Source organism: Lacerta agilis, chromosome 6, assembly GCF_009819535.1.
Source record: "Lacerta agilis isolate rLacAgi1 chromosome 6, rLacAgi1.pri, whole genome shotgun sequence".
Taxonomy (NCBI): domain Eukaryota; kingdom Metazoa; phylum Chordata; class Lepidosauria; order Squamata; family Lacertidae; genus Lacerta; species Lacerta agilis.
In genome coordinates, this window is record NC_046317.1 from 89,459,619 (window position 1) to 89,487,383 (window position 27,765).

The 27,765-nt window shown below is 48.9% G+C and overlaps 1 protein-coding gene across 5 annotated transcripts in view; it reads left to right on the plus strand.

The window, feature by feature from the left end:
- ZNF512B (zinc finger protein 512B) overlaps positions 1–25,054 on the plus strand; it is a 42,159-nt gene extending 17,105 nt beyond the window's left edge. For 3 of the 5 annotated variants that reach the window (XM_033153759.1, XM_033153758.1, XM_033153761.1), the window contains exons 5-17: positions 2,703–2,875; positions 3,017–3,255; positions 5,250–5,327; positions 7,204–7,359; positions 9,618–9,742; positions 11,133–11,225; positions 12,096–12,197; positions 14,274–14,444; positions 15,744–15,935; positions 17,401–17,502; positions 18,526–18,588; positions 22,302–22,400; positions 24,676–25,054. In XM_033153759.1, the coding sequence (XP_033009650.1) occupies positions 2,703–2,875; positions 3,017–3,255; positions 5,250–5,327; positions 7,204–7,359; positions 9,618–9,742; positions 11,133–11,225; positions 12,096–12,197; positions 14,274–14,444; positions 15,744–15,935; positions 17,401–17,502; positions 18,526–18,588; positions 22,302–22,400; positions 24,676–24,963 (1,881 nt within the window). In that variant the 3' untranslated portion in view covers positions 24,964–25,054. The remainder of the gene's footprint in view (positions 1–2,702; positions 2,876–3,016; positions 3,256–5,249; positions 5,328–7,203; positions 7,360–9,617; positions 9,743–11,132; positions 11,226–12,095; positions 12,198–14,273; positions 14,445–15,743; positions 15,936–17,400; positions 17,503–18,525; positions 18,589–22,301; positions 22,401–24,675) is intronic. The other 2 variants (XM_033153760.1, XM_033153762.1) reach the window with 1 other exon arrangement.
- The last annotated feature ends 2,711 nt before the right edge of the window (positions 25,055–27,765 follow it).

Genomic DNA, 27,765 nt, shown 5'->3' on the forward strand with positions numbered 1-27,765 from the left:
GGGGTGTTCTGCTTGCAATAGAGGTACTCTGCCACTGAGCTACCCCTGTCCTCTAATTTGCCTGTTTGTAGGATGCGGGTGGCGCTGTGGGTTAAACCACAGAGCCTAGAGCTTGCTGATCAGAAGGTCGGTGGTTCGAATCCCCACGACGGGGTGAGCACCCATTGCTCGGTCCCAGCTCCTGCCCACCTAGCAGTTCGAAAGCACGTCAAAGTGCAAGTAGATAAATAGGTACTGCTCCGGCGGCAAGGTAAACAGTGTTTCCGTGCGCTGCTCTGGTTAGCCAAAAGCGGCTTTGTTATGCTGGCCACATGACCCAGAAGCTGTACGCCGGCTCCCTCGGGCATTAACACAAGATGAGCGCCGCAACCCCAGAGTTGGACACGACTGGACCTAATGGTCAGGGGTCCCTTTACCTTTACCTAGGATGCTTTGATATGCATCTTCTTCCCTATAAATTATGCCCCACTTCCTAAACAAAAAAGGTTTGGAAAGGCCTTGCTCCAGTTCCCATCTATTCATCAGAAATATAGGCGTCTCCCAGCTTGTGCAGGTCTTCATTCCTGGCAACCGCACACACCCCGGGATGTGTGCGAGTGGGGTTTCCCCCCGTGGCACTCTTGCCACCTTTCAGTGCTGAAAATGGCTTGCATGTCTTTGCAAGTGAGGAGTTGCTTTGTACACACATAGAAGGAAAGAGGTAGAGATCCTGTTCCCACAGTGGCCAACCAGCTGCATATAGGAAGCCGACAACAAGAGACCTGAGGGCAGTAGCTCTCTCCCCACTTGCGACTCCTGCATTATTCAGAGGCATCCTGCCCTGCAACATAACTTTCTCAGATCCCGGAGAAGAACTTGGGTCAGGTGCAACATCATCGTAGCTGCAAACCCCTCTTCCAAAGGAGACCTGATGCATCTCACTCTATCCCGGCCTCCAAGAGAAAATCTTCCCTGCTTAGACAAGTTTGGGCAGTTGTTTGAAGTGGTGAATTAACTTCTTCTGGGACACTGTTGTTTGCGCTCTTCTGCACTGCTCTATTTACTTTGCATTTGTGTTACTTTGACAAATGCTTATTGATACGCTCCAAGTTGCTTTGAGCTTGGAAGGGAAATCGTAGCCGGAGGAGCAGGAAGGAAATGCCCAAACTTGCCTAAGCGGGGAAATTTTTAGGATTACACTTAAGTAACAGGAGTTTGCATTCATACCTCTGCAAGCCCTTAAGCTTAAATGCCCATGCCTTAAAGTTTGGGGGCAATGCCTGATACAAAGAGGAGAATCCAGCTTGTGGGACTGCTGAAAATGAATTACTCAAAATAAGCACAGCGAATTTATTTGCTTTTGAATTCGGTAACTACCTACACAGTCCATGTGGATACATACCAAATGTGTTTCATTTGCATAGCTCCAGGCAGATCGTGAAGTTCAGATGTTTTGGCAGAGAATTTGGGTTGCCATGGAGCTGGGGTGGGTGGGGAGAGGTCTGTAGGGACGCAGCGTGCAGCCAATGAACTGATCATTCATTAGATATATGTTGCAGGCCTCCTGACATTTTTAAAATTGATTTAGAAAAGTGCTCCTGTTTAGCAAGGCAGCAGTGTGTGTGTGTGTGTGTGCGCGCACACACACACACACTTTTGAATTGTTACTTATTTTTAATGTCCTTGCAAACTCAGAGGAGGCAATCTCCTCTCCCCCCTCCTTCACAGGAACATAAGAAGCTGCTTTATCCCAGGTCAGGTTGTCCCAGGTCAGATCTCAGTATTCTGTACACGGGGGCCCACCTGCCAATCACCTGACAAAGCCCTGACAGTCATAGAATCACAAAGTTGAAAGGGACCCCTGAGGGCCCTCTGTCAAACCCCCTGCAATGCAGGAATCTCCACGAAAACATCCAAAACAGATGATTGATGGTGCCTGCACACCTGAAATAATAATAATAATAATAATAATAATAATAATAATAATAATAATAATAATAATAATAATAATATACTTATCTATGCCCCACCCATCTGGCTGGGTTTCCCCAACCACTCTGATGTGCTTCCAACAGAATATTAAAAACACGATAAAACATCAAACATTAAAAACTTCCCTAAACAGGGCTGCCTTCAGATGTCTTTTAAAAGTTGTCATCTGATGGGAGGGCATTCCACAGGGCAGGTGCCACCAACGGGAAGGCCCTCTGCCTGGTTCCCTATAACCTTACTTCTCACAACGAGGGAACCGCCAGAACGCCCTCGGAGCTGGACCTCAGTGTCTGGGCTGAACAATGGGTGGGGAGACAATTCTTCAGATATACAGGGCCGAGGCTGTTTAGGGCTTTAAAGGTCAGCACCAACACATTGAATTGTGCTTGGAAACATACTGGGAGCCAATGCAGGTCTTTCAGGACCAGTGTTATATAGTCCTGGTGGCCGCTCCCAGTCACCAGTCTAGCTTCCGCATTCTGGATTAATTGTCGTTTCCGGGTAAAACAGAGAGAGAATGCTATGACGTATTTTGTTCCGATGCAGATGTATGTAGATGCAATGTCTTGAATGTCATATGCTTAATTAGGATCATGGAACTGTAGAGTTGGAAGGGACCCAAAAGTTGACACCTGGGTTGCCCTCGTTTTAAGCACAGCCCTAAGGAAGGGTCGCCTTCTTCCGTCTCTGCTCTGGTCCGACTTCCTTCTCCCTCTCCCTGCTTCTTCCAGGGTGCCGTCGTGGAGAAGCGGACCTTCCCGTGCCCGTTCTGCGAAGCCGCCTTCACGTCCAAAACCCAGCTGGAAAAGCACCGCCTCTGGAACCACCTCGACCGGCCGCTGCCGGCAGCCGCCGCCCCGGTGGAAAACAGGTCGCCGAAAGTCTCCGGCAAGGGCAAGAAACGGTACTGGCCTGTGGCCTTTGAGGCAGAGAAAGGGAGAGCTCCCTGACCCTGTGGATTTTGGGATGGAAGGAGGGGGTCAGGCGTGAGAGGCCCCGATGTCTTAAACCCCGCTTTAAACCAGCCCTCTGTGCTTTGCCCTAGAGCTGCCGAGGGTTCAGCTTCCCTCACCATCCATCCCAAACAGGCAAAGGTGGAGAAGGCCGCCGCCCTGCACCGCCCCGAGAACGGAGAATGTGCGGCCGTGAGCCCGGGCAGCAAAGACTTCCCGACCAGGGCGGCCGCCATGCCTGGCGCTCAGCTGTCGGGCGGCAAAGGCTCCAAGCATCAGTCGAGCAGGCAGGCCTCTGAGCAGGAGGAAGACCCCGAGAGGATGAAGCACAGTAAGAATAGAACAGCGACTCCCATCCACCCCGAGTCCCGGGTTTCCCCCGCCCAGTTTAAGATTTGAAGCATGCACTATGGTATTCGTGGTAGAAGTTTGAATCTTGAGACTTCCGGTTGGTCGCGAAGCCACTGGCAACCAGGATTCAGCCTCTCGGGGAGAATCCAGCTTTTTGGGTGGAAAGGGGGGCATTGCAACCTTTTTAAGCCGTGGGCCGGTCCACCATCCCTCAGACCATTTGGTGGGCTGGACTATTTTTTTTTGGGGGGGGGGGGATGAACGAATTCCTATGCCCCACAAATAACCAAGAGATGCATTTTAAATAAAAGGACACATTCTACTCATGTGAAAACACGCTGATTCTCGGACCGTCCGTGGGCCGGATTGAGAAGGCTATTGGGCCGCATCCAGTGGTTGAAGCACATTATTCTTGTGCCTGGAAATAGTTTTCCTTAAAGCTCGTGCAGGGGTAAGATCTTCCATCACCTGAGGAGATTCCACCCCCACCCCCTATTTCTGTATGAGTCTCCTTAACCTGAATGCCTCCTGATTGGAGAGAAGCAAGCCTATAACAGGGACTCATGCAGCAATGCAACGCGCAGCCTCCCTACCCACATTTGCTATCGAAGGGTTGCAGCAAAGATGTGGCAAAATGACCTACCCTGGAAAAGAGGCCCTTTGTAAGGAGGAGAGGTCCAGTGAAGCATCCGGGGGGCTCAGCTGACAAACCCCCCCCCAACAGCAGCATACAGATTGCGAAGTGGTGGCTTGTGGCTACCCTCTTTCTGCAAGACATGCCAAGAAGGAGAAGGCAGAATAGGTTGATTCAGAGCTGAGGAATCCTAGTTCGCTTTTGTTCAGGTTTCCATTGATGCTCCTGCCGTTTTGTTTTCTCCCCGAAACAAGTTTGAGCCATAGTAGTTGAGACACTGTCCGCCATGTCTTTGCATCCTTGTATAATCACACCTGTTTTTGGGAATGCCTTGCCTTAATCATATACTAAAGCCTCCAGCATCTATTTTGTCTATAGAGTCATAGACTTGGAGCCTTGTAGGCTTCTTAGTCTAAGTTCAGTAGAGAAAAACCAGAAGACCCCCCCCCCCCCAATTTTCTTCTAATGTTCAGCCAAAATCTATCCACCTGTAACGTGTCAGGTAAATGAAGTTCTGCACTCTGCAAAAGCAGAAAACGCCTCTTTTCTGTGTGGCACCCACCCACCCCCCAAAATGCATTTCGAGAGTGTTATTGAATCTTCATATCGGTCTTCTGTTCTCCAAGTTAAACATGCCCAATTCCTCCATTCTTTCCTCATAGGGCTTGTTTTCCATAGCTGCCCCTGCTCTTACTTGAAAAAAGTGTGTTTCTAGTCCTTATGACTGTGGGGATAAGCTTGAAAGCCCATGGGCAGTGAGAAGCCGGGGGGGGGGGGGGAAGCCAAGCAGGGCTTTCTTTTCTGTGTCCTGGAATAAGATTTCAGCCCTGTGCTTATTCCCTGGGGAGTGAAGCAGCAGAATAGGTAACGGGACCCCTGACCATCAGATCCAGTCGCGGATGACTCTGGGGTTGCGGCGCTCATCTCGCTTTACTGGCCAAGGGAGCCGGCGTACAGCTTCTGGGTCATGTGGCCAGCATGACTAAGCCGCTTCTGGCGAACCAGAGCAGCGCATGGAAACGCATTTTATCTTCCCACTGGAGCGGTACCTATTTATCTACTTGCACTTTTGACGTGCTTTCGAACTGCTAGGTTGGCAGGAGCTGGGACCGAGCAACGGGCGCTCACCCCATTGTGGGGATTCGAACCGCCGACCTTCTGATTGGCAAGCCCTAGGCTCTGTGGTTTCACCCACAGCGCCACCCGCAGCAGCAGAATAAATTAGGCAAAAAAGGGGCTTCACTGAAATGCTGAATTGCTCTACGTAGAGAGGGGTGTTGCACTCTGAGCTTACCGTGCAGGTGTTTGACCCAGTTTTTATTTCTGCTTTCTCCTTTTTGAGTTAGGAAGGAAACAGAAAACTCCTAAGAAATTTACTGGAGAGCAGCCGTCCATCTCCGGAACATTTGGACTGAAAGGTAAATGACGATTCTGATGCTTTCCTGTTCTTGGGAAGTATTTTGTAGAGTATTCCGAACTTTCTGTTGCCGGGCAGCACCTTCCGCCTCTAGTTTCATGGAGAGCCCTTTGTGTGTTGCAGAGGATTCTGGGAAAAATTCTAGGCAGTTGCCTTTGGTTTAAGCAGGGCAAACACCACCACTTTGAGCTGCTGGGCCTCGCTGTCACCTGGCATGAAGCGAGAGCACACCCCGAAATACGCATTTCAGGAGAAAATCAGCCGTGGCGGGCAAAATATCTTTGCGAGAAGTTTGTCGCAGGGAGATCTTGGGCTCATGCAGCACATAATTAAACTATGGAATCCACCAACACAAAATGTGACAATGGCTTCGGATTAGACAACTTCACTGAGAGCCAGTGTGGTGTAGTGGTTAAGAGCGGCAGACTCGTAATCTGGGGAACCGGGTTCGTGTCTCCACTCCTCCACATGCAGCTGCTGGGTGACCTTTGGCTAGTCACACTTCTCTGAAGTCTCTCAGCCCCACTCACCTCACAGAGTGTTTGTTGTGGGGGAGGAAGGGAAAAGGAGATGGTTAGTCGCTTTGAGACTCCCTAGGGTAGTGAAAAGCGGGATATCAAATCCAAACTCTTCTACTGAGGGCGTTAAGAACTATCCGCGGCTACTAGTCCATGTGACTTTGGCTACCTTCACACGGCAGTTTATTCCATTTTCACACCGTTTCCCTAACTGTTGATTTTCACGTTATATTTGGACGTAAAAGGCGCCTCTGTAGTGTAATACGGTGCATGTTTGGCACTCACTTCCACACTATTTGCAAATAGACCCCCCCCCCCCAGAAGCAAATAACATGGAAATGAGCAATAAGCTTGCACCTACATTCCCTTATTGTTCCCGAAGGGGCTTTTACCCCATGTGAAAGCTCAAACAAAATGCAGAACATGGGTCAGGAAACTTTTTCAGCAGGGGGCCGGTCCACTGTCTCTCAGACCTTGTGGGGGGCCGGACTATATTTTGAAAACAAATATGAATGAATTCCTATGCCCCACAAATAACCCAGAGATGCGTTTTAAATCAAAGCACACATTCTACTCATGTAAAAACACGCTGCTTCCCGGACCGTCCGCGGGCCGCATTTAGAAGACGATTGGGCCGCATCCGGCCCCCGGGCCTTAGTTTGGGGACCCCTGATGTAGAACATAATGGTCAGGGAAAAGTCTAGATTAGGTAACCTCTAGGTTAGATTACTGCAATTGGTTATACGTGGGGATGCCTCTGAAGGCTGTTTGGAAAGTCCAGCTGGTGCAGAATTCACTGGCAAGGCTGCTTCTCAGGGCAAGACAGTTTCAGCATACAGTGGTACCTCGGGTTACGTACGGGTTGCGTACTTTTCGGGTTACGAACTCTGCTAACCCGGAAGCGCAACCCGATGTGTGTGCGATTCGTGCATGCGCAGAGCGCTTTTTCGGGCTTTTTCGGGTCTAGAACGAATTGTTCGGGTTACGTCCTTTTCAGGTTACATACTGTAACCCGGAATGAATGAAGTACGTAACCCAGGGTACCACTGTATTGCACTGATCCTGGCCCAACTGCACTGGCTGCCAGTTAGTTTCTAGGCCCAATTCAAAGTGCTGGATTTGACCTATAAAGCCTTAAAACGGCTCATGACCTCAGGGACCGCCTCTCCTCGTGTGAACCTGCTCAGACTCTGCGATCATCAGACTCTGCGATTTATGTACCGTTTTGAACATGGGATTGGTTGCTCCTGCTGGTTGTAGCGTATCTGCCATATGAGCAGCGCTGGGCCCGCTTTTCAGGAAGGAACAACCCAGCCTGCTCTCACCGCTTTCAAAAGCAAAATCCTTCCTCTTCCCCAGGGCTGGCGAAAGCAGAGGACAAGGCGAAAGCACACCGGGCAAAGAAACTGGAGGCATCTCTGAGCGGCGCCGGCAGTGAAGATCTGAAGAAGAAAACGCCGGGGTCCAGTATGAGAAAGGATGCGGCCCCGACAGCAGCAGCTCCTTCTGCAACAGGTGGGCGGTTTGACCCAAGACCCTCAGGCTTCCCCCCCCCCCGCGTGTTACAGAACCCTTTTCATTCCGAGGGCCACATTCCCTTAAGGGGGGTCCGCATGGGTGGGGTCAGAGGCAACGTGGGCAGATTCGCGACTGCAAACGTTTGCTTTGGACAGCAGGCTAGTTTCTCAACACACACTTGCACATCCCTCGCTGTCCCCCGTCCAGGGAAGCCAGAGTCACGGCCAGGGTTCAAGGACGCAGTTGAGACAGGCAGGAATGCCAGAGGAGGGTGCGTGGCGGGATTGGTGAGCGGTGTGGCCAGGGAAGACTGCGTGGCTTGTGGAACTTGCTCCAACGTGACTCGGGGCGGAGCATCTGTTTGCATGCAGGAGGTCCACTGTTCAGCCCCTGGCTGGCACTGGGGGAGCCGCTGCCCGCCAGTGCAAACAATACTAATTTAGATGGACCAAATGGTTTCACTTAGCTGAAGGCATTTTGTTCCTATCTTTCAAGCCATTGCGGGGAAACCTGGTCATTTGAACAAACGTGGTCTGTTCACTGCACGAGGGGCGTGCATTTTTGCTATCGAAACTTGAGGGATATTAAAAAGAAACACAGTTATTTAAGTTGTGTGTCCTTTGTTTCTCAGTTTGATCCTTTTACATGGCTTTGTATGTTTTGTGGTATTTTATGCATTGCGATTTGCTGTTATTTTTATTGATTATAGATTGGTAATTCATTATTGTGGATGATAGGTGTTCAATTATTATTTGCTGATGTTTAATGTTACTGTTTACTATTAAATTCTGATGGATTGCTGAATGTTGCTTTGTTTTATACAAGCTGTTTATTTTAAAGTTATTGTGACTTTTTGTATTAGATTCTTACTATTAATGTTTGATGTTCTATTACGTTTTTGTATGTGTTGGAAACCGCCCAGAGTGGTTGGAGAAACCCAGCCAGATGGGCAGGGTATAAATCATAAATAATCATAAATTGTTGTTGTTGTTGTTGTTGTTGTTGTTGTTGTTGTTATGGTGCAACCCAGCCAGGTGGGCAGAGTATGAATATATTGTTGCTGTTGTCGTTGCTCTTGTTGTTGTTGTTGTTGTTGTTGTTATACTTTCCAGTATTACCTTTTGAAAGTGCACTTTGTAGGTTAATTTGGGCTTTTCTTAAGTGTCCCTCAAACCACTCCTTTTGGCTCTTAAGATCCAGGCAAGTAGGTATCTGGAGCCAGGGGGGGGGGGACGTGCTTCTCTGGGGAATCTCTTCCTGGCTGGAGGAAGGCAGGATGTTCGGAGCAAAGCACAGCTGCAGCCTCTTCCAGCTGATCCACGTTCCCAGCTTTCGAGTCTCTGATCGCCGAGTAAACAACTCAGCAGGCCTAGCCTGTTGCTCGACAGTGGGAGCAAAGCCAAGCCCATGGCTGCTTGAGACTGTGTCTCGGCTCGGCCTCTTTTTGGCTGTGCTCCCTCACGGGGGGGGGGGGGCATATAGATAAACACTGCAAGGAGTCCCAGAGCTTGCAGACAGACCCTATGTTTGCTCAGATGTCTCTGTGCTTCAGAATGGAGCTGTTGCCGAAGCCACGCTCCATTTTCCTTTCCTGTGCGGTGTCGGCGGAGCTCAGGGATGATTGTTGTAGATGAGTTTTGCGGGGAGGCGGTGCGTCTTCTCGCCAGCCAGTCACGATTCCCACGCTTTTTAGTGCATTTCCTCGTGACCTCCCAAACCGCAAGCAGCCCTTAAAAACAAAAAGAGGCGTGTTGAAAAGAGGAGCAAAAGACTTAACTTAGTAAAACCTCACTTGTTGTTACTTGATCTATTATTCTTATATATATATGTATTTTCCTTTATCTATGTGCAGGAGTTGGTAAAGGGACCGCTGAGGGATAAGGATATTTGTTTAAAAAGATGGGTGCTAATTAGAGATAAGTTTGTAATATAAGCAGCATGTAATGGGGAAGAAAGGGAAATATCTGTGAAGGAGAGTGGGAAAACACTTTTTTGGGAAATTGTGTTAAATGAGTTTTAACTTGGCATTGATTTGTTATAAATTTGGAAAACGGGTAAAAATCAATTGGCACCAAAAAGGAAAAATGTGAATTAGTTGGACCAGAGCAAACTGAGTTTCCAGTGCATGCGATCAAACACCAGCCCACCAAATAGCGGATGTCTATAGGACACTCAGGATTTAGCCCCAGACAAACTTCCCCTCTTTCTTTGCCTGAAGTCATGGGCTGTCTTTCCTCATTCTCCTCATTCTCCAGCGACCCCAGAGGAGCAGTGGCAGCGGGCAATCAACGAGAGAGGGGAGGTGGCTTGTCCGACCTGCAGCATGATCACCCGGAAGACGATCCTCGGCCTCAAGAAGCACATGGAAGTGTGCCAAAAGGTAGGAAGCCAAAATTGGATGGGGACAAACCCTCTCAGTGGGGCTGAGAGACTTCAAAGAAGTGTGACTAGCCCAAGGTCACCCAGCAGCTGCATGTGGAGGAGCAGAGACGCGAACCCGGTTCACCAGATTACGAGTCCACCGCTCTTAACCACTACACCACACTGGCTCTCATTAAACAATAAAAAACTTCCCTGAACAGGGCTGCCTTCAGGTGTCTTCTAAAAGTCAGATAGTTGTTTATTTACTTGACATCTGATGGGAGGGCGTTCCACAGGGCGGGCGCCACCACCGAGATGGCCCTCTGCCAGATTCCCTGTAACCTCGCTTCTCGCAGTGAGGGAACCACCAGAAGGCCCTCGGAGCTGGACCTCAGTGTCTGGGCTGAACGATGGGGGTGGAGATGCTCCTTCAGGTATACTGGGCCAAGGCCGTTTAGGGCTTTAATGGTCAGCACCAACACTTTGAATTGTGCTCAGAAACGTACTGGGAGCCAATGTAGGTTTTTCAGGACCGGTGTAATGTGGTCTCAACAGCCACTCCCAGTCACCAGTCTGGCTGCTGCATTCTGGATTAGTTGTAGTTTCTGGGTCACCTTCAAAAGTAGTCCCACGTAGAGCACATTGCAGTAGTCCAAGCGGGAGATAACCAGAGCATGCACCACTCTGGTGAGACAGTCTGCGGGCAGGTGGAGCTGGTAGACAGCTGCCCTGGACACAGAATTGACGTGGGCCTCCATGGACAGCTGCAAGTCCAAAATGACTCCCAGGTTGCGCACCTGGTCCTTCAGGGGCACAGTTACCCCATTCAGGACCAGGGAGTCCTCCACACCTGCCTGCTGTATCTATATGGATATAGATACAGGCAACTCCCCATTTACGTGGAGGTTATGGTCTGAGGCACTGCGCGCGTAAGTGAAATCACATATATTGGGAACACCATTGACAAAAGCCTACAGACTCCCCAATCGCTCCATCCAAACCTCCTTGATCAAACTCCCAACTCTCCACAAGCCTCGGAAAGTTGGTGCAAGGGCTCCTGGGATTGCACTTGCAAAGGCTTGTGGGATTGCTAGGTGCTGTTTTCATGCTGTTTTTGCCCTTTCTGCACTCTTTAAGGGTCGTTTTTGCCCTTTTCCTAGTCACTACCAGGTTCACAGTGATGCACATGTGTAAATCGAGAGTTGCCTGTATATTTTATTGTTTTATTGCCCGTAAGGGCTTGGCGGGAAAAGCCCTGCTACTAATACTAGTATTATTATTATTATTATTATTATTAAGGGTAAGGCTATTGGCTGTGATGGCTGTACTCTGCCTCCACCGGGCCGGAGGCAACAACACATCTGAAAACCAATTTTTGGTGTGTTGACCTTTCGTTCCGCTTGCTTCAGCTGCAGGATGCCTTGAAATGCCAGCACTGTAAGAAGCAATTCAAGTCCAAAGCCGGGTTGAATTACCACACCATGGCCGAACACGTCAACAAGGTAGGAAACTCTTCTTGCGTGTAAAACAAGTAAATGAATATTCTGCACTGTGGCGACATTCTGCCTTGGAACAAGCCGGATTCCACAGCTTGTGTGCTTTTTGCAAGTTTGCATAATTTCCCTTGTCTTCCGACGCATGTTTTCGGAATTTGTGCTATTTATTGCCCTTCTAATATTCAAGAGGGGGGCAGGGAAAAGGGACAAGAAGCTGTGCTGGGCACTGGTGCCACCACACCCCATGACTATTAATCTTGTTCCACAACCCATCTGGCACCTGAAGTCTCACCAGGTGTTGCCCACACACTTTGGAACGTCCCTTTGTAACCACAAGGGCTGGAAAACAAAGGAAAGCAGAGATTCTCACTTTTTTGCACTGGCATCGCACTGCAATAGATGCATAGTCTTGGGCAGGGGTAGGCAACCTAAGGCTCATGGGCTGGATGCGGCCCAATCCGGCCCACGGACAGTCCAGGAATCAGCATGTTTTTACAAGAGTAAAATGTGTCCTTTTATTTAAAATACATCTCTGGGTTATTTGTGGGGCCTGCATGGTGTTTTTACATGAGTAGAATGTGTCCTTTTATTTAAAATACATCTCTGGGTTATTTGTGGGGAATAGGAATTCGTTCATCCCCCCCCCAAAAAAATGTAGTCCGGCCCACCACATGGTCTGAGGGACGGTGGACCGGCCCACGGCTGAAAAAGGTTGCTGACCCCTGGTCTTGGGTAATGGTGCCAGGGTGCTTTCTGCTGGCGTTTTTCCTGCCTTTTATAAAATCCCTCTTTCTGAGGTGTGAGGCAGACAAGGGCCCACGGCATGTACGAAAGGCCTAGATGACATCGCAGGTTTTCTCGATTCCTTCCCTGCAGCCAGTTCCTGTGGAAGCCGCTGCCCCTCTCAGCGAGCACGAAGAGCGGGAGAGGCTGAGGAAAGTACTAAAGCAGATGGGGAAACTAAAATGCCCTGTTGAGGTACTTCTTTTTGCTCTTGGCTAATATTTCCAGCAGAGAAAGAGTTGGGGAAGCCGGTGGATTTTTCAGTACAATCGCATCTTACTCATGTTTGTCAGGCGCGTTTGACGTTAGGTGGTTGAAGGCCAGCGGATTGAAATCCCACAAATTTAACGCCCAGAAGGCAGAGCTCAAAAAAAAGCTAATTGTTCAGGGTTTCCCCGGCGCAGAAAGAGCTTTTAAGCTTTCCGCCTTGCTTACGGGGATCTGGGATCTTGGGATCTCACGGGAGCATTCCAGAGCCCTGTAAGCAAGGCGGAGAGCTGTTAAGCTCTCTTGTTTTGCTTTGGGGCGCAAGGCAGAATGGATGTGCTGTCTTAACACAGATAAATCTATGGCCCGCAACTGCACTTTACATTTAAAGCAATATCACACCCCTTTAAAAAGTCATCGCTTCCCTCCGCCCAAGGAATTCTGGGAACTGTAGTTTGTTAAGGGTCATGGAAGTTCTCTGGGAAGATGGATTGATTGTTAAAATACCCTGGATGTTGTAGTTCTTGGGGGCAGGGAAATAAGCCCCCCCCCCAAAAAAAACTCAGTTCCCAGGATACTTTGGGGGAAATGGTGCCTGTTTAGAGTAGTATGATACTACTTTAAATTTTGATGAAGGTTTCCCCTTAGCCATGAGTAGCTTTTCTTGCTGCCACCACAACTTTTGCAGGCTGGGAGATTACAGAACTCCTTTCTGGCCTCCTAGCAAGAGCAGGACTCATGATCAGAAAGCAGCTCCAGCAGACACTCTATTCCAGCTCCCTAAGTTGACACAACTGCTGGACAGAGAGCCTACAGCTGTCGGCAAATCTCCACCATGCTGCCCTCCTGGCCAGGTGAGGGGAGGAAAGGTATATTGCAGAGGGGAAGTGGCAATAGCCACCAGAACTTTAAGAAGAGCATGGCTGCTGAATCAGGCCAATGCCCCCCCCCCCGTCTGATCCAGCATCCCGTTCTCATGGTAGCCAGCCAGATGGCCCAGGTGGGAAGCTGGCAAGCAGGACTTGAGCCCGTTGGCATTCTCCCTGCTCTGAACAACTGGTTTTCAGAGACACCCTGCAAAACAACCATTGTGGTTAGTAGCTGTAAGGACTTTCAGTGGTTGCTCATGAGAAATCAGGCAAATGCAGAACTTCTAAACACTAAGTTCTTTATTGTGCAGATATTTACAGTGGAGCTAAAATAAAGAAGTCCAGCTCATCCCTCTGCAGAGTCCGGGAATGTCCGTTTCTGGTTCTTTGCCCAGCATAAAAGGCGCGGGATCCTGAACCCCCGCCTCCCCCCCCCACGTCCTTCCTCTCTGCTAAAACGGGGCGACGGAAAGGGTTCCTCTCCCCCTCTTCCCGCTTGGTGCAGAGGCTCTCCATTCCTGCCTCAGCCCCTGCTCCCACTTCCTTTCCCCATCTCCCCCTCCCCACTGGAAGATCGATTGCTTCCTCCGCTGGGGGAAGATGACGAGCTGCTCAGCGGAGACGGGGGTTCCCTATACTGAAACAGCCCTGGGCCCACTTGCAGCTTCGGCGAGGGCGAGGGCGATTTCCTGACAGTAGCCATTGATAGCTTTAGGTAGAAAGGTAAAGGTTAAGTCCAGTCAAAGGCGACTATGGGGTTGCGACGCTCATCTCGCTTTCAGGCCGAGGGAGCCGGCATTTGTACACAGACAGCGTTCCGGGTCATGTGGCCAGCATGACTAAACCAGTTCTTGCACAACGGAACACTGTGATGGAAGCCAGAGCGCACGGAAACGCCGTTTACCTTCTCGCCACAGTGGTACCTAATTATCTACTTGCACTGGTGTGCTTTTGAACTGCTAGGTTGGCAGAAGATGGGGCAGGGCAACGGGAGCTCATTCCGTTGCAGGGATTCGAACCGCCGACCTTCCGATTGGCAAGCAGAAGAGGCTCAGTGATTTAGACCACAGCGCCACCCGCGTCCCTATTGACAGCTTTCTGAGCTGGTTTCCCCTGCTTTTGAACCCATCCAAGTTGCTGGCATTCCCACTGTGCTTCCCACCACGTCACGTCTCTCCTGTCTTGCTTCCTGCAGGGGTGTGTGGCTACTTTCTCTAGCCTTATGGGGTACCAGTACCATCAGAAGCGGTGCGGGAAGCAGCTGTCTGAGGTGGAGAAGCCTGTCTTCACCTGCCTGCACTGCGGGAAGACGTACAAGTCGAAAGCAGGACATGACTACCACGTGCGGTCGGAGCATCCGTCTGCGGTAAGGCTTCCCAAGCCTCTTCCCTCCAGCCCAACAGTGTCATGCTGTTGAGTATCATTATACTGCAAGACATTACGTTTAGCAAAGTGTTTCCTCATCTTTTATTTTTAAAATAGAAAAATAGTTTTTATTTGCATTTTTAATACAAAAACAAGCAAAAAGACCCGCACACACCCTTCCCTCCAACCCCCAATTGTACAGCTTTCATACCAGTCTCGACATACAACTAAATACCTAGTGATTCCCCTTCTACCCTTTTCCTGGTTTCTGTACTTTTTCTACTAAATTGTGTATTCCAAATTTATTCCTCTGCTAATTTCTGTTAGCGCCTATTCTGCTGGGTTTACTCAAGACCAGCTCGGTTATTTGCTTGTTTATACTGGTTCTTTAAAATATTCAAGGAACATTTTCCAATCCTCCTTATATCCTTTATCACACTTTTCTCTTACCCTATTCGTTATGCCTGCCAGTTCAGCATATTCAAGCATTTTAAACTGACACTCTTCTTTGGTGGGTACCATACTCGTTCTCCACCTTTGTGCCAGTAAAATTCTGGCCGCGTTGGTGACATATAATAATAATAATAATAATAATAATAATAATAATAATATAATATCTCTTTTTTTACCATTCCCAAAAAGAAATGTCTTGGGCTTCTGGGGGAAGGTTTTTATGAATTCTCTTTTTTAAATCATTGTAAATTACTTCCCAGAATTCCCTGATTACTTTACAAGGCCACCACATGTGGAAAAAGGTTCCTTCTACTTCATTGCATTACCTTTTTCTTTTACCAACATTTTTGCTAGTTTGGCAAGGCAGCAGTGACCTGCTGTTGGTGTTTGTGCAAAACCCATTTCTCTTCTCAGGCTTTGTCTCAGCTTGCTAAATTTGGTTCTTTGAGTGCTGCTGATTTTAATACTCCTTATTTTAATGATTTTTTGTTGTTGTTTTGGGTGGCTCTGAACCATCTTGATTCCCCCCCCCCTTTTAATAGAAGGCAGCGTTATAATTATTTTAAATACAGTGCGGCAACATCTTGCACACATTTAACATGCACGATTTCAAGTGTACGCGGCTGAAGGCAGGCTGGTTGAAAGTGCGCAAGTTAAATTCAAACCTGGCAGGGAGCTTAAGAGCTCATTCTCTGGCTTGTGGATCCTGGTGACAGCCCTTGACATATAGTATCCAGGCTTTTTCATGCTGATGCAGAAGATGGGGGTGACCTTTCCCAGTCAACACTGGTTGCCATTCTTTGGGTACCCCTTTCCACCTTCACCCCCTTCCCCCCTGTCTTCTTAGCCTCCTGAACAGCCCGAGATGAAGCCTGAAGTCAGCCTCGTCGAAGATTTCGAGAGGACTCCGAGCGGCAGGATCCGACGCACGTCAGCCCAGGTCGCCGTCTTCCACTTGCAGGAAATCGCCGAGGACGAGCTAGCCAAGGACTGGACCAAACGGAGGATGAAGGACGACTTGGTCCCCGAGACAAAGCGAGTGAGAGCCTGTCACTTAACCTGACTTTTGCTGAAGGGAAAACAGGTTCTGTGGTCTTGGTCTAGGGCACCTGTTGGGGTGTGTGGCTGGGGGATTCTTCAGCTGGCTGGTTTGGAAACAAATTGGAAATCAGACAGGCTCTCTCTGCGCCTGACCGGAGAAGCCAAGCTTGGGCTAGCGTTTTTACAGAACCAGGTGCAGCTCTTTGGACAGCAGGGCTCGCAGCTTCAGTACCACTCTCTTGTTGCTTGCAGCGATCATGCTTCAGCCAGGGCTAGCAGGCCTCTCCACCAGCTACTAGCGTTGTACTGAGTTAGCATGCTCCAGTTATCTCTCGCTTGGCTACAGCAGTGCACTCTGGGGCTACCTTTGAAGGTGACCCGGAAACTGCAACTAATCCAGAATGCGGATGGGAGCGACTGGGAGTGGCCGCTGGGACCATATAAAACCAGTACTGAGAGATCTGCATTGGCTCCCAGTATGTTTCCGAGCACAATTCAAGGTGTCGGTGCTGACCTTTAAAGCCCTAAATGGCCTTGGCCCAGTATACCTGAAGGAGCGTCATTCATTCAGCCCGGACACTGAGGTGCAGCACCGAGGGCCTTCTGGCAGTTCCCTCGCTGCGAGAAGTGAGGTTACAGGGAACCAGGCAGAGGGCCTTCTCTGTGGTGGCGCTCGCCCTGTGGAACGCCCTCCCACCAGATGCCAATGAAATAAACAACTATCTTACCTTTAAAAGACATCTGAAGGTGGCCCTGTTTAGGGAAGTTTTTAATGTTTGGTGCTGTACAGTGGTCCCTCGGGTTACATACGCTTCAGGTTACAGACTCCGCTAACCCAGAAATAACGCTTCAGGTTAAGAACTTTGCTTCAGGATAAGAACAGAAATCGTGCTGTGGCGGCGCAGTGGCAGCGGGAGGCCCCATTAGCTAAAGTAGTGCTTCAGGTTAAGAACAGTTTCAGGTTAAGAACAGAGCTCCAGAACGAATTAAGTTCTTAACCCAAGGTACCACTGTATTGTGTTTTTAATATTTGGTTGGAAGCTGCCCAGAATGGCTGGGGATACTCAGCCAGATGGGTGGGGTATAAATAAATTATTATTATTATTATTATTATTATTATTATTATTATTAGCCTACTAGATGTGCATATGCGCAAGGTCCTCAGTGTTTTCTTTCTCTGCCCCTTGCCCCTGGTTGAGCTCTCCTTCGTCACACTGCCTGTGACAAAATACACTCTTGTTGATTTCATCCAGTTAAAGATTTGTTCATGTCGGTGAAACAGTGACACACGCACTCCAGTCAGTCTTTTTAAACTTGGGAAAATGAAAATAACAGAATCGTTTTTTGGGGGGGGGGGAACTTGTTTAAATAATAAGCGGATTAAAAGAATAATAATGCAGGTTTTTTTGTAGAGCTGTGTTCTAGATGCTGAAGTTGATTAACCACTGCTTCTCGTCCGGCAGCTAAATTATACCCGTCCTGGGCTTCCGAAGCTGAACCCGAGGCTTCTGGAAACCTGGAAAAACGAAGTGAAGGAAAAAGGACACATCAACTGCCCCAATAACGTGAGTGACTTGTTTTCTGCAGGACTGATTTTAAAATGAAAGGGATGCCCCCCCTCCCCCGTTATGTTTTATGCTGTGTTGTGGACATGCTGCAGATTGGAACAGATCTCTTCCTGAGTTCTCACGTTCTTAAGGTTTCTTTTTTTATATAGTATTTTTATTCATTTTTTTTAAAAAATACAAACAGTAAACACAAAAATACACACAATTCTTATATCACTTTCACTTTTTCCATAAACTTTCCCCCCCTTTCTGGTTTTCATTGCCGATCTTCCTTAAGCAGTTTCCACCTCCATTAATTTATCACATATTTTCTTATAAAATAATTCTTATCATCCTAATTCTATATTTCTGCTAGGAACCTCTAGACACTTCCCTAGAATTTCAGCAATATCAAACATTACAACATTTCTTTAAATAAACTTTAAATTCATTCCTCACGTTCTTAAGGTTTCATGGCCAGGGTGCCCAGCCCCTGAGTCGAAAAAGTTGCCTCTCCCTGATCTCCGGGAAAGGCTTGTTAACAGGGTTGTGGGGAGGTAGGAGGGACGTCGTACCCAGAGCAGGTGAGAGGCATTAGCCAGTTAGCCACTTTGAAAAGGTGCGTGGCTCTGAAACAGATAGCATCTCTGCCCAGGCGATTAGCCCAATTTCCCTTTCCACATCAGACTTGCAACCGGCGGTGCCGTAAGATCTCCTGTTGCCCAGCAGGCCTCCTGTAACTGCTTGAAAGCGCCTTGAATTTTCAAAGGTCCATTTAGGGACGTGTTTTGCCTGCCAGAGACGGAGCCACATGACTCCCATTAGCAGTAATTAGAAGCATGTGGCAAGATCCCAAAAGGCAGATCGCCTGTAAAATTAACATTGTGGCGACGAGAGGGAGCCTGCAAAGAAGGAGGGCCTTGTGGGAATTTGGAGGGGGGTGGGTCGCTGTAACCCCATGAAAGCGGGAAATGAGGGGGGGGGGAGAGAGAGAGAGAACAAAACCCTACTTAGCATGTGCTGCGCTGTTTTCGCTTCCAGTGCTGCGCTGCCATCTATTCCAGTGTGTCCGGTTTGAAAGCCCACCTTGCAAACTGCAACAAGGTAAGGCGTTTAAGAGGCTTATAGCCCAACTTCATTATCATTATTTATTAAATTTGTATGCCGCCCTTCATCAGGAAGATCTCAGGGCGGTTCACAGCATAAAAACACAAAATAAAAACACAAAATGCATAATGAAAGCAAAAACAAAGCAATAACCACCCTGCTGCCACAAACACATATCAAAAAGGACACATAATGTTAATCAGGCAAAGATCTGGTTGAAGAGGAACATTTTTGCCTGGTGCCTAAAGATGTACAGCAAAGGTGCCAGGCGAACCTCCCTGGGGAGAGCATTCCACAAACGGGGAGCCACCGCACAAAAGGCCCTGTTCTCGTGTTGCCACCCTCTGGATTTCTCATGGAGGAGGCACACGACAAAGGGCCTCAGATGGTGATCTCAGGGTCTGGGTCGGTTCATATGGGTAGAGGTGGTCCTTGAGCTATTGAGGTCCTGAGATGTTTAAGACTTTATAGGTCAAATTCAGGACTTTGAATTGGGCCTAGAAACTAATTGGCAGCCAGTGCAGTTGGGCAAGGATCAGTATAATATTGCTCCATTGAGCAACCTGGCCGCTGAATTCTGCAACAGCTGAAGTTTCCGAACCTTCTTCAGAGGCAGCCCTACGCATAACGCATTGCAGTAATCCAACCTAGAGGTCAGCAGTGTATAGACGGCAGAGGTTAGGCTATCCCTGTCCAGATAGGGGCGCAGCTGGGCCACCAGCTGAACTGATGGAAAGCACTCCATGCCACTCAGGCCACCTGAGCCTCAAGCAACAGCAAAAGATCCAGGAGAACCCCCAAGCTACATACCCACTGCTTTACTCGGGGCAGCTTCCAACAAATATTAAAATACATTAAAATGTCGCAGATTAAAAACTTCCCTAAACAGGGCTGCCTTCAGGTATTTTCTGAATGTCAAGTACAGTAGTTGATTATCTCTTTGACCTCTGATGGGAGGGCATTCCACAGGGCAGGTGCCACTACCAAGAAGGCCCTCTGCTTGGTTCCCTGTAGCTTTGCTTCTCGCAGTGAGGGAACCGCCATAAGGCCCTTGGCGCTGGACCTCAGTGTCTGGGCTGAACGATGGGGGTGGAGACGCTCCTTCAGGTATACAGGACCGAGGCCGTTTAGGGCTTTAAAGGTCAGCACCAACACTTTGAATGGATTGCAGTAATCCAATTTGGAGGGTACAGGTGCCTGGAAGACAGTGACCCTGCTCCAGAAACGGCCATAGCTGACTCCTAGCTGAAGCAGGCAAAAGGCACTCATGCCCACTGAGGTCACCTTGGCTTCTAGCGACAGAGGTAGATTCAGGGGTACTCCCCGACTACAAATCTGCTCCTTTGGGGATGTGGGGAGTATAACCTCACCCAAAGCGGGCCATCGACTCATTAACCAGACTCAGGAACTGCTCACTCATCCACAGCTACCCTGCCTCCTGGTCTTCCCAGGATTCAGACACACCTTGTTGGGTCTTATCCATTCCAGCGCTGAGCCCAGGCACTGGCCCAAGGTTTGCATGGCCTCTCCACAGAAAGAAAAGAGCTGGGTACCGTCTTTATGAATGTACCTCGCCACAAATTCCCTAGTAGCTGCTCCAAGTGATTCTGTGCAGATGTGAAGCAATGCGCTCTACGTGGGGCGACCTTTGAAGGTGACCCGAAAACTACAATTAATCCAGAATGCGGCAGCCAGACTGGTGACTGGGAGCGGCTGCCGAGACCATATAACACCGGTCCTGAAACACCTACATTGGCTCCCAGTACGTTTCTGAACACAATTCAAAGTGTTGGTGCTGACCTTTAAAGCCCTAAACGGCCTTGGCCCAGTATACCTGAAGGAGCATCCCCACACCCACCGTCCAGCGCAGACACTGAGGTCCAGCGCCAAGGGCCTTCTGGCGGTTCCCTCCCTGTGAGAAGTGAAGTTACAGGGAACCAGGCAGAGGGCTTCCCGTCAGATGTCAAGGAGAGAAGCAACTGTTTGACTTTTAGAAGACATCTGAAGGCAGCCCTGTTTAGGGAAGTTTATAATGTTTGATCTTTTATTGTGTTTTTAATATCCTATTGGAAGCCGCCCAGAGTGGCTGGGGAGGCCCTGCCAAATGGGCAGGGTATAAGAAAATAAATTAATAATAATAATAATAATAATAATAATATGTACCCTGCGGCATCCCACAGCACAGATGCCAGGGTGCTGAGAGGGAGTCATGCTATGCTATTCCCTGAAACCAACCTCAGAGATAGGACAGGGGTGACTGCAAAACAGTACCCCCAGTGCCTGTATTGGAGGATGCCATAGCCAGTGGTATCCAAAACCCACAAAGAGGTCATATAATTGCAATGTTGAGAACCCTTCCCTGAGCGCATAGGCGGAAATCCTTTTCCCAACTCTCACTCCCCGCCCTCAGCTTTCAGCGCCCTCTGCCAAATTCAAGCCCCTCGTTCATTTTCTGACGGCCCAGAAAAAGGCTGGCTGGTTCATTCGGATGATTCCGATTGTGTGAAGATGCACCTTTACTCGATGTCAGACGCTTGCCTGCTTCACATTAATGCCGCAGATCCAGCTGCAAGCATGCTCCCGCGACTCCCGCTACCCCCCCCCTCTCGCTGGGAGCTCGTACATCATCTCATTGTCAATAAAGAATATATTACGCATTCTCTAGTGGCGGGTGGAGGCAGAGTAGGGAGCTCATTCGTTTTCCGCAAGGTCAGCGATAGCAGAAATCCAGGGTTTTAATTAGCTGCTCGGCAACCCAGAAGAGAAATTTCAAAAGCTTTATTGATCAGGTTCGGCCATAAATTAGAGGAAGCCTCTACTCCTCACAGCGGGCTGCAGTGTAGAATGAAATGCTGCTCTGCTCCACGTGGCAGCTTGGGTAGGCTGGCACAACGTCGGGGATGGCCAGCTCCACGAGGGGTTGAAGCTGGGGCAAGAGGAAGACGTTGCTTCAGCAACAGACAGCTGTTAGCTTTTTTTTGCCTTGCACAACACTTGAAGATAAATCTTTACTTGTCAGGTTGGCAACAGTTGAACAGGTATTATTCACTTCTTCTTCTTCTTCTTGTATTAAATTTATATATTAATGAAAGCAATGTGTTTCTCTCCCTTGAGCCCAAGAGAGGGCTTAGTCCTTTTGCTATCAAAACTGCTTCCTAGCAGTGCATAAGTTATTAATCCATAGCTTGCCTGTCCTCACAAACTCCTCCAGACGGCGTCTGCTGCTTGAAGTCACCACGCTCCCATGTTCTCAAAGAAACAACGATAACCAAACAAGCAACCCAACTGCCACCATTTATTCTTTGTGAACTACATTTACAATGCAAATACACTACAAATGCTAACAACCACCTCAGAGTGGACCTTAGGTAAGGCGGGGGCTGTAATCTCCTCTGCCAAAAAATCCCTCATCTTTTGCCCTCCATCTCACCTGAGCGAGCCATGTGCACCCTTCCTGCTAAGTTTCCAAATGCACGAGTGCAGGATAGATTCTGAGATGTCCCGGTGATAGTTAACCCTTCCCCGGATCCCCAGGGGAGGTTCTGCCCCGCACCTCAACCCTACTCCATACAGTATATGAAGGAGCCTGAATATCCCCTGGAGCCTGGATGGCACAGTCCCAAGGACAAATCTATCCTACGTAGATGATCAACGCATCTCCAAGATATCCTCAGGGGCTGAGCTCACACGGCCGGACCTTTGTATTGCAGGGAGACCACTCCGTGGGGAAGTATCGTTGTCTACTGTGTCAGAAGGAGTTTAGCTCAGAAAGCGGAGTCAAGTACCACATCATTAAGACTCACTCGGAGGTAAGTACTGGGCCTTGTTCAGAAAAAGTCAGAAGCCCAAGGCAGTATAAGTTCCTCAGCTACGTTTATTCAACATTTGCGCAGTGACGACAGCTCACTCATAGGAAAACAAGAACAGAACTCACAGGACTTTGGGGGGGTGTGGGAATTCCCCCACTGCAAAAGCTGTAACCCTTGTGAGGCCTACAGGACAGTGGTCCCAGTGAGCTGGAATAAATCATTATTCTTTTCTAATAATATAGGAGCGAATTTCAAACTTCCCAGCTGTCTGAAATTAGTCCCCCAGATTTGCTGTCTTATTTTCTAGTAGCTAATGTTTTTTTTCGGGGGACCCAGGTGGCGCTGTGGGTTAAACCACAGAGCCTAGGGCTTGCAGATCAGAAGGTCAGCGGTTCGAATCCCTGCCACGGGGTGAGCTCCCGTTGCTCGGTCCCAGCTCCTGCCCACCTAGCAGTTCAAAAGCACATCAAAGTGCAAGTAGATAAATAGGTACCGCTCCGGCGGGAAGGTAAACGGCGTTTCCGTGCGCTGCTCTGGTTCGCCAGAAGCGGCTTTGTCATGCTGGCCACATGACCCGGAAGCTGTCTGCGGACAAACGCTGGCTCCCTCGGCCTATAGAGCGAGATGAGCGCCGCAACCCCAGAGTCGGACACGACTGGACCTGATGGTCAGGGGTCCCTTTACCTTTACCTTAATGTTTTTTTTTGGGGGGGGGGTTGTGGGGAGGGTTTCATGATGGGGAGGGGACTTTAGGCCGTTCATCATACCTTGCATCAAAGGCAGTCTAGGTAACTCCCTGTCAGGTAGTGGGCAGATGAGGAGCAGTGGTGGAGACCGCCGCCCCAAGAGCCTTCCAGAGAGAGGAGGGAAGAGGGTATGGACCCAGGATTGCGGAGGTTTGAGATGGGACACTTCCCAGAAGAGGAAGAAAACAGCTGGGGGATCATGGAGGGTGAGGAACAGGAGCTAGCTAGCAGATGCCCTAGCCCTGAACAGGGACAGGAGTCAGATGTAGTAGAAACAGTATAGCAGCTGGTTGACGCCATGCCCCTGGAAAGAGAACCAGGCGTGCCCTTCGTGTCTCTAAGCAGAAAGCCAAACAGAAATGGAAAGATTCCCTTGTTGGCCACCGTAGGCAGCAGAAGGGGTCTGAGATGTAGAGGAAGTCAGCGGCCAGGGGGAAGAGCGGGCACTCTGGGCAACAGCTCCAGCTTGAGAGGAGTCCCATTTCCTGATCTCCGTGTATTTCTGATTCCAAGAAACGTACTGAAAAGCAGCTCTCTCTCTGCGTCAGGGGCGTAGCAAGGTAAATTGGTACCCGGGGGCAAAAAAATTTGTCAAACCCCCCCCCCAAAGGCATGGGAAGGTCAGGTGGTACCTGGTGCGGAAAATTTATTGTCAACCCCCCATTGATTCCCCCCCCACAAAAATGGTTTAAAGTTATTTCATATTTTCTTACAAAGGAACAATAACAAGTAATAAAAAAAACCTTTTTTTTATATCCCACCCTCCCCGGCCGAAGTCGGGCTCAGGGTGGCTAACATCAGATACATAACATTGGTATAAAATCAAACAATAATTAAATTACCTCCTAAAAACATCTCAAAATCAAATTAAAGTCTAATTAGATGGCTTTCCACAGGGTCAGGGTTGGGAACAGTAAGTGCTCCACTGAACTGAAATTTCAGCCTTCACAACATAGGAAAACAGCCAAGTGAACAGCTATTTTGGTGGAGGAGGGTCAAGATATTAACCGATATGCATGAAATTTCATATATAGCTATATAATCCCTAGTATAGTAAGATAAGACCTTAGGAGCAGGCATTTAAAAATAATAATTTTTTTTTAAATGTTCCTTGATAATTTGTCACCCCCTCCATTATGGAACACGGGGTGGCCCACCCCCTTGCTACGCCCCTGCTCTGCGTGTCTGGATTCTCTGGGCAGTTAGCCAAGTGAGCTGCCTGTTGGCTTCCCTCCCTAAGTCTACTTTCGTTTCCTTGGTTCACCCAATTTGGGGGAAGGGTTTGGGGGCGCACCCCCAAAACCGAAGCAGGGGATTGCAGCCCAGAATGGTTCGAGGCCTTGGCAGTGGGGATGAGGTGCTTCATTTAGTTTAGCTTTTTTTAAAAAAAGTTCCAGTATACACCACATTTGCTGGTAGTTGTGGCAGTGCCACGAGTAGCAGTTGCGGCACAGCTGCAGCCGCTGCTATTCCGTGCCGCGTCCTAATCGAGCCCCCAACTCTGTGCTCCTTTCCTCCCTTGAACGCAGAACTGGTTCCGGACTTCCACGGAGGCCATCCGGAAGAAAAAGATCAGCGAGCCGACCGCTCCCAGCCACGAGGAGAAGAAGAAAAGCACAGACGGGAAGAAGAGAGGCCGGAAGCCGAAGGAGAGGCCTCCGGAATCTTCCGCCAAAAGCAAAGAGATAAGCAAGACGAACCATAAGAAACCGGCGGGGCCCTGGGAGGCCGCAGACTTCAGCCCCGATGAGAGAGAGCGAGGTAACAAGCCCCCCCACATCAAGAAAGGGGGGTCCAGCAAAATGCCAGAGAAATAAGCCGTCGTTTTTTGGGGGGGAGAAAAACAAAACAAAACTCTCTGATGATTAGTTTACAGCCCAGGGTAATGGGATGGAGGGAGGGGAGAGCTACTCCCGGTATATGCTGGGCCCCTCCAACTTCTGCTTATCCCTTTTTTTAAAACGAAAAAAAACCACTTTAAATCACGGGACATTTTGTTTTCACCACTGGAAGAAGAGAACGAAGCGAGGAACGGCCGCTGCGATTTTTTTTCCGTCGGAAACCTCTGCGGATTGTACATAACCCCCCTGCTGCGCTGGTGTGGGTCAGGCGCCCCGCGTCCACGGGCAGGTGGAATAGTAAGGTGGTTTGTCGGTGCCCTCCTTCCTTTCTTCCTGCTTGCTGAATTCGAACCCGGTGCCGCTCAAGGGAAGAGAGGGAGAGCGAAGGAGAGGGAAAGAGAGAGCAAACGGGGGGGTTTGCTCAAGCAAAGGGAGAGGAAAGTGCAATAGGGACCCAGGCTTAAGCTGGTCAAAATTCTTTTTTTAAAAAGCTATTATTATTTGTGAATTCCTTTTCAGGTAGCAGTCATGTGTTAGGAAATAGAGCTGGTGGGAATTTTACAGATGAAATTATTGTCGTGATTGTGGTTGCGAACCAGCTTTCTTTTATAATTTTCATAGGAGATGCTTTTTTTTTACAAAGGAAGAAACTAAAACAAAAACCCAATGAGGTCGTTTGACGACGGACATTTCGGGATTGTCGTTTCGTTAGGTTCTGTTCACGTTTTAAACGTTACTCTGATTTGGGACCCGGTTCCCCCTTTTCAGTTTTGGGAGCTATATCCTTCCGTTGTCAAGATTTTGGGGATTAGGGCGGGGAAGGGGGAGGTTTTTGGCAATGAGACATTTTTGGAAGCAGACCTGTTGGGAGTTTTGAAAATGGCCGTTCTCTCGCTGCGTAAATTATCGCCTGGGAGCCCCTGCAGGGGGAAATCGCAAACATTTTTTTTTTTTTTTGGTAAGGCATATTTCTTTGAGGGGAAGCTTTGAACGGAAACCGCTTATTGCGGTGCGAAATAAATTTCAAGAACGTTTATTCTGCCTGGAGGATATATCAAACCATAAAGCAGCCACAGAGCCGTGAATATCTTCTGGGCCTCAGCTCCATCCTCTCTGCTGTTCCCTTGTTGAGCACAGAAGGTCTGAAGCGGGGTGTTGAGTCGCGTTTGCCGGAATCTTCCATGCGGTCGGAAATGCTCCTGCGGTGTAGCGCTCAGAGCATTGGATTAGGACCCGAGACACCAAGGTTCAGATCCTTAGCTTGGCTGTGAAGCTTGCCGGGTGACTTTGGCCCAGTCACAGCCCCTCAGCCTAACCTACCTCACAGGGTTGTTGTGAGAATAAAATGGGGAGAGAAAGCACACACTGCCCTGAACTCTTTAGAGGGAAGGCGGGATCTGAATGTAATAATAAGCAAGTAAATAAAGACAAAAGCAGAGTTCCCAATCCCAAGGAGGCTTAACCTCACATTCAGGAAAACACGGTTAGAAGTCACCCTTCAGTCCTTCCCTGCTCTGTAGGCGAGAGTTGGGGACAGATGGGGTTTGATATTTCCCGCTCATGCAGAATGCCTGAACTTCGCTCGTTAAAACAATAATACCAGGAAGGTCTCACCAACTATAATTAAATCATTGACCTCTGCAGCGCTGGGGGGTGCCAACCGTATTGGGCACATTTGGGGTCTTGAGAAAGTGCCGTGGGCACCAGTCACAAAATGGCCGCCGCGGGGATGTGCCGTCATCCAAGATGGCTGCCGCGGGAGTGCGGCATGATGCAAAAACAGCCGCTGGGGAAGGGGGAGCCAACAGGATCCGAGCAGAAAGATAGAACAGGCTCTCTCGTGCATTGTGGGTTTCTGAGGTGAATTTTGCTGAGACTTTTTGTTTTTTTGCAGGCTTCATTGGAGGTGCAGAGGCCGCCTTGGTTGGTGACTCCTGCTATAGAGGGTGGGAAGTGTACTTGGATAGGATTGGGTGTGTCCTGGCGTGTTATATTATGTTAATTCAGCATAACGAACGCCTCAGCATTTACCTCAGCTGGTGGGGGCCTTGAGTCGGAACCAGTCTCTCCGCCATCACATGGCGAATGGAACCAGTATATGCTGCCCGATATCAGGAATCCTCAAAAGTACTTTTTGGCTATATCCTAAAGCGCCAGATTTAGGCCACAGGAAAAATTGTCTAGGTTCTCAGTAAAGTGATAAAACTATCTTTCCGCCATCTCTGAATTTTCAAAGGATAGACAAAGCTGGCATTGAGAATGGTCAGGCATGCTGGGAGTTGTAATCCAGTGATGGAATAATGGAGAAATCAGTCCCATTTAACTTCGATGAAGGTGTAGCTCTAACGGTCTTCCCCAACCTCATGCCCTCCAGATGTTTTGGAGTACGGCTGTTATGGCTGATGGGAGTTGTGGTCCAGAACATCTGGCAGCCACCAGGTTGGGAGAAACTTGAGTTGTACCAACCCTGCGGTATTTGGCATAAGAAGCCAAATGGAAGTCTCTGAAGGTTAGAAGACACTCTGGGCCTGTCTGCTATGAATGCGGTTGGCAAGTCTTGGGGTTTGAATTGACGATTTTAGCTTCAGGGTCCCTAGGAGAAGGAATGGAATGATCAAATGAGGAGCCAAAATATAGGATGGCTGTGTTCGCATTGAGAGCTTTTGGCATTCACACACACAATCATAGAATCAGAGATTTGGAAGGGCCCCGCAGATCATCTAGTCCAACCCCCTGCAATGCAGGAATCTCAGTACTGGTTGCTTAGCAACCAGTACA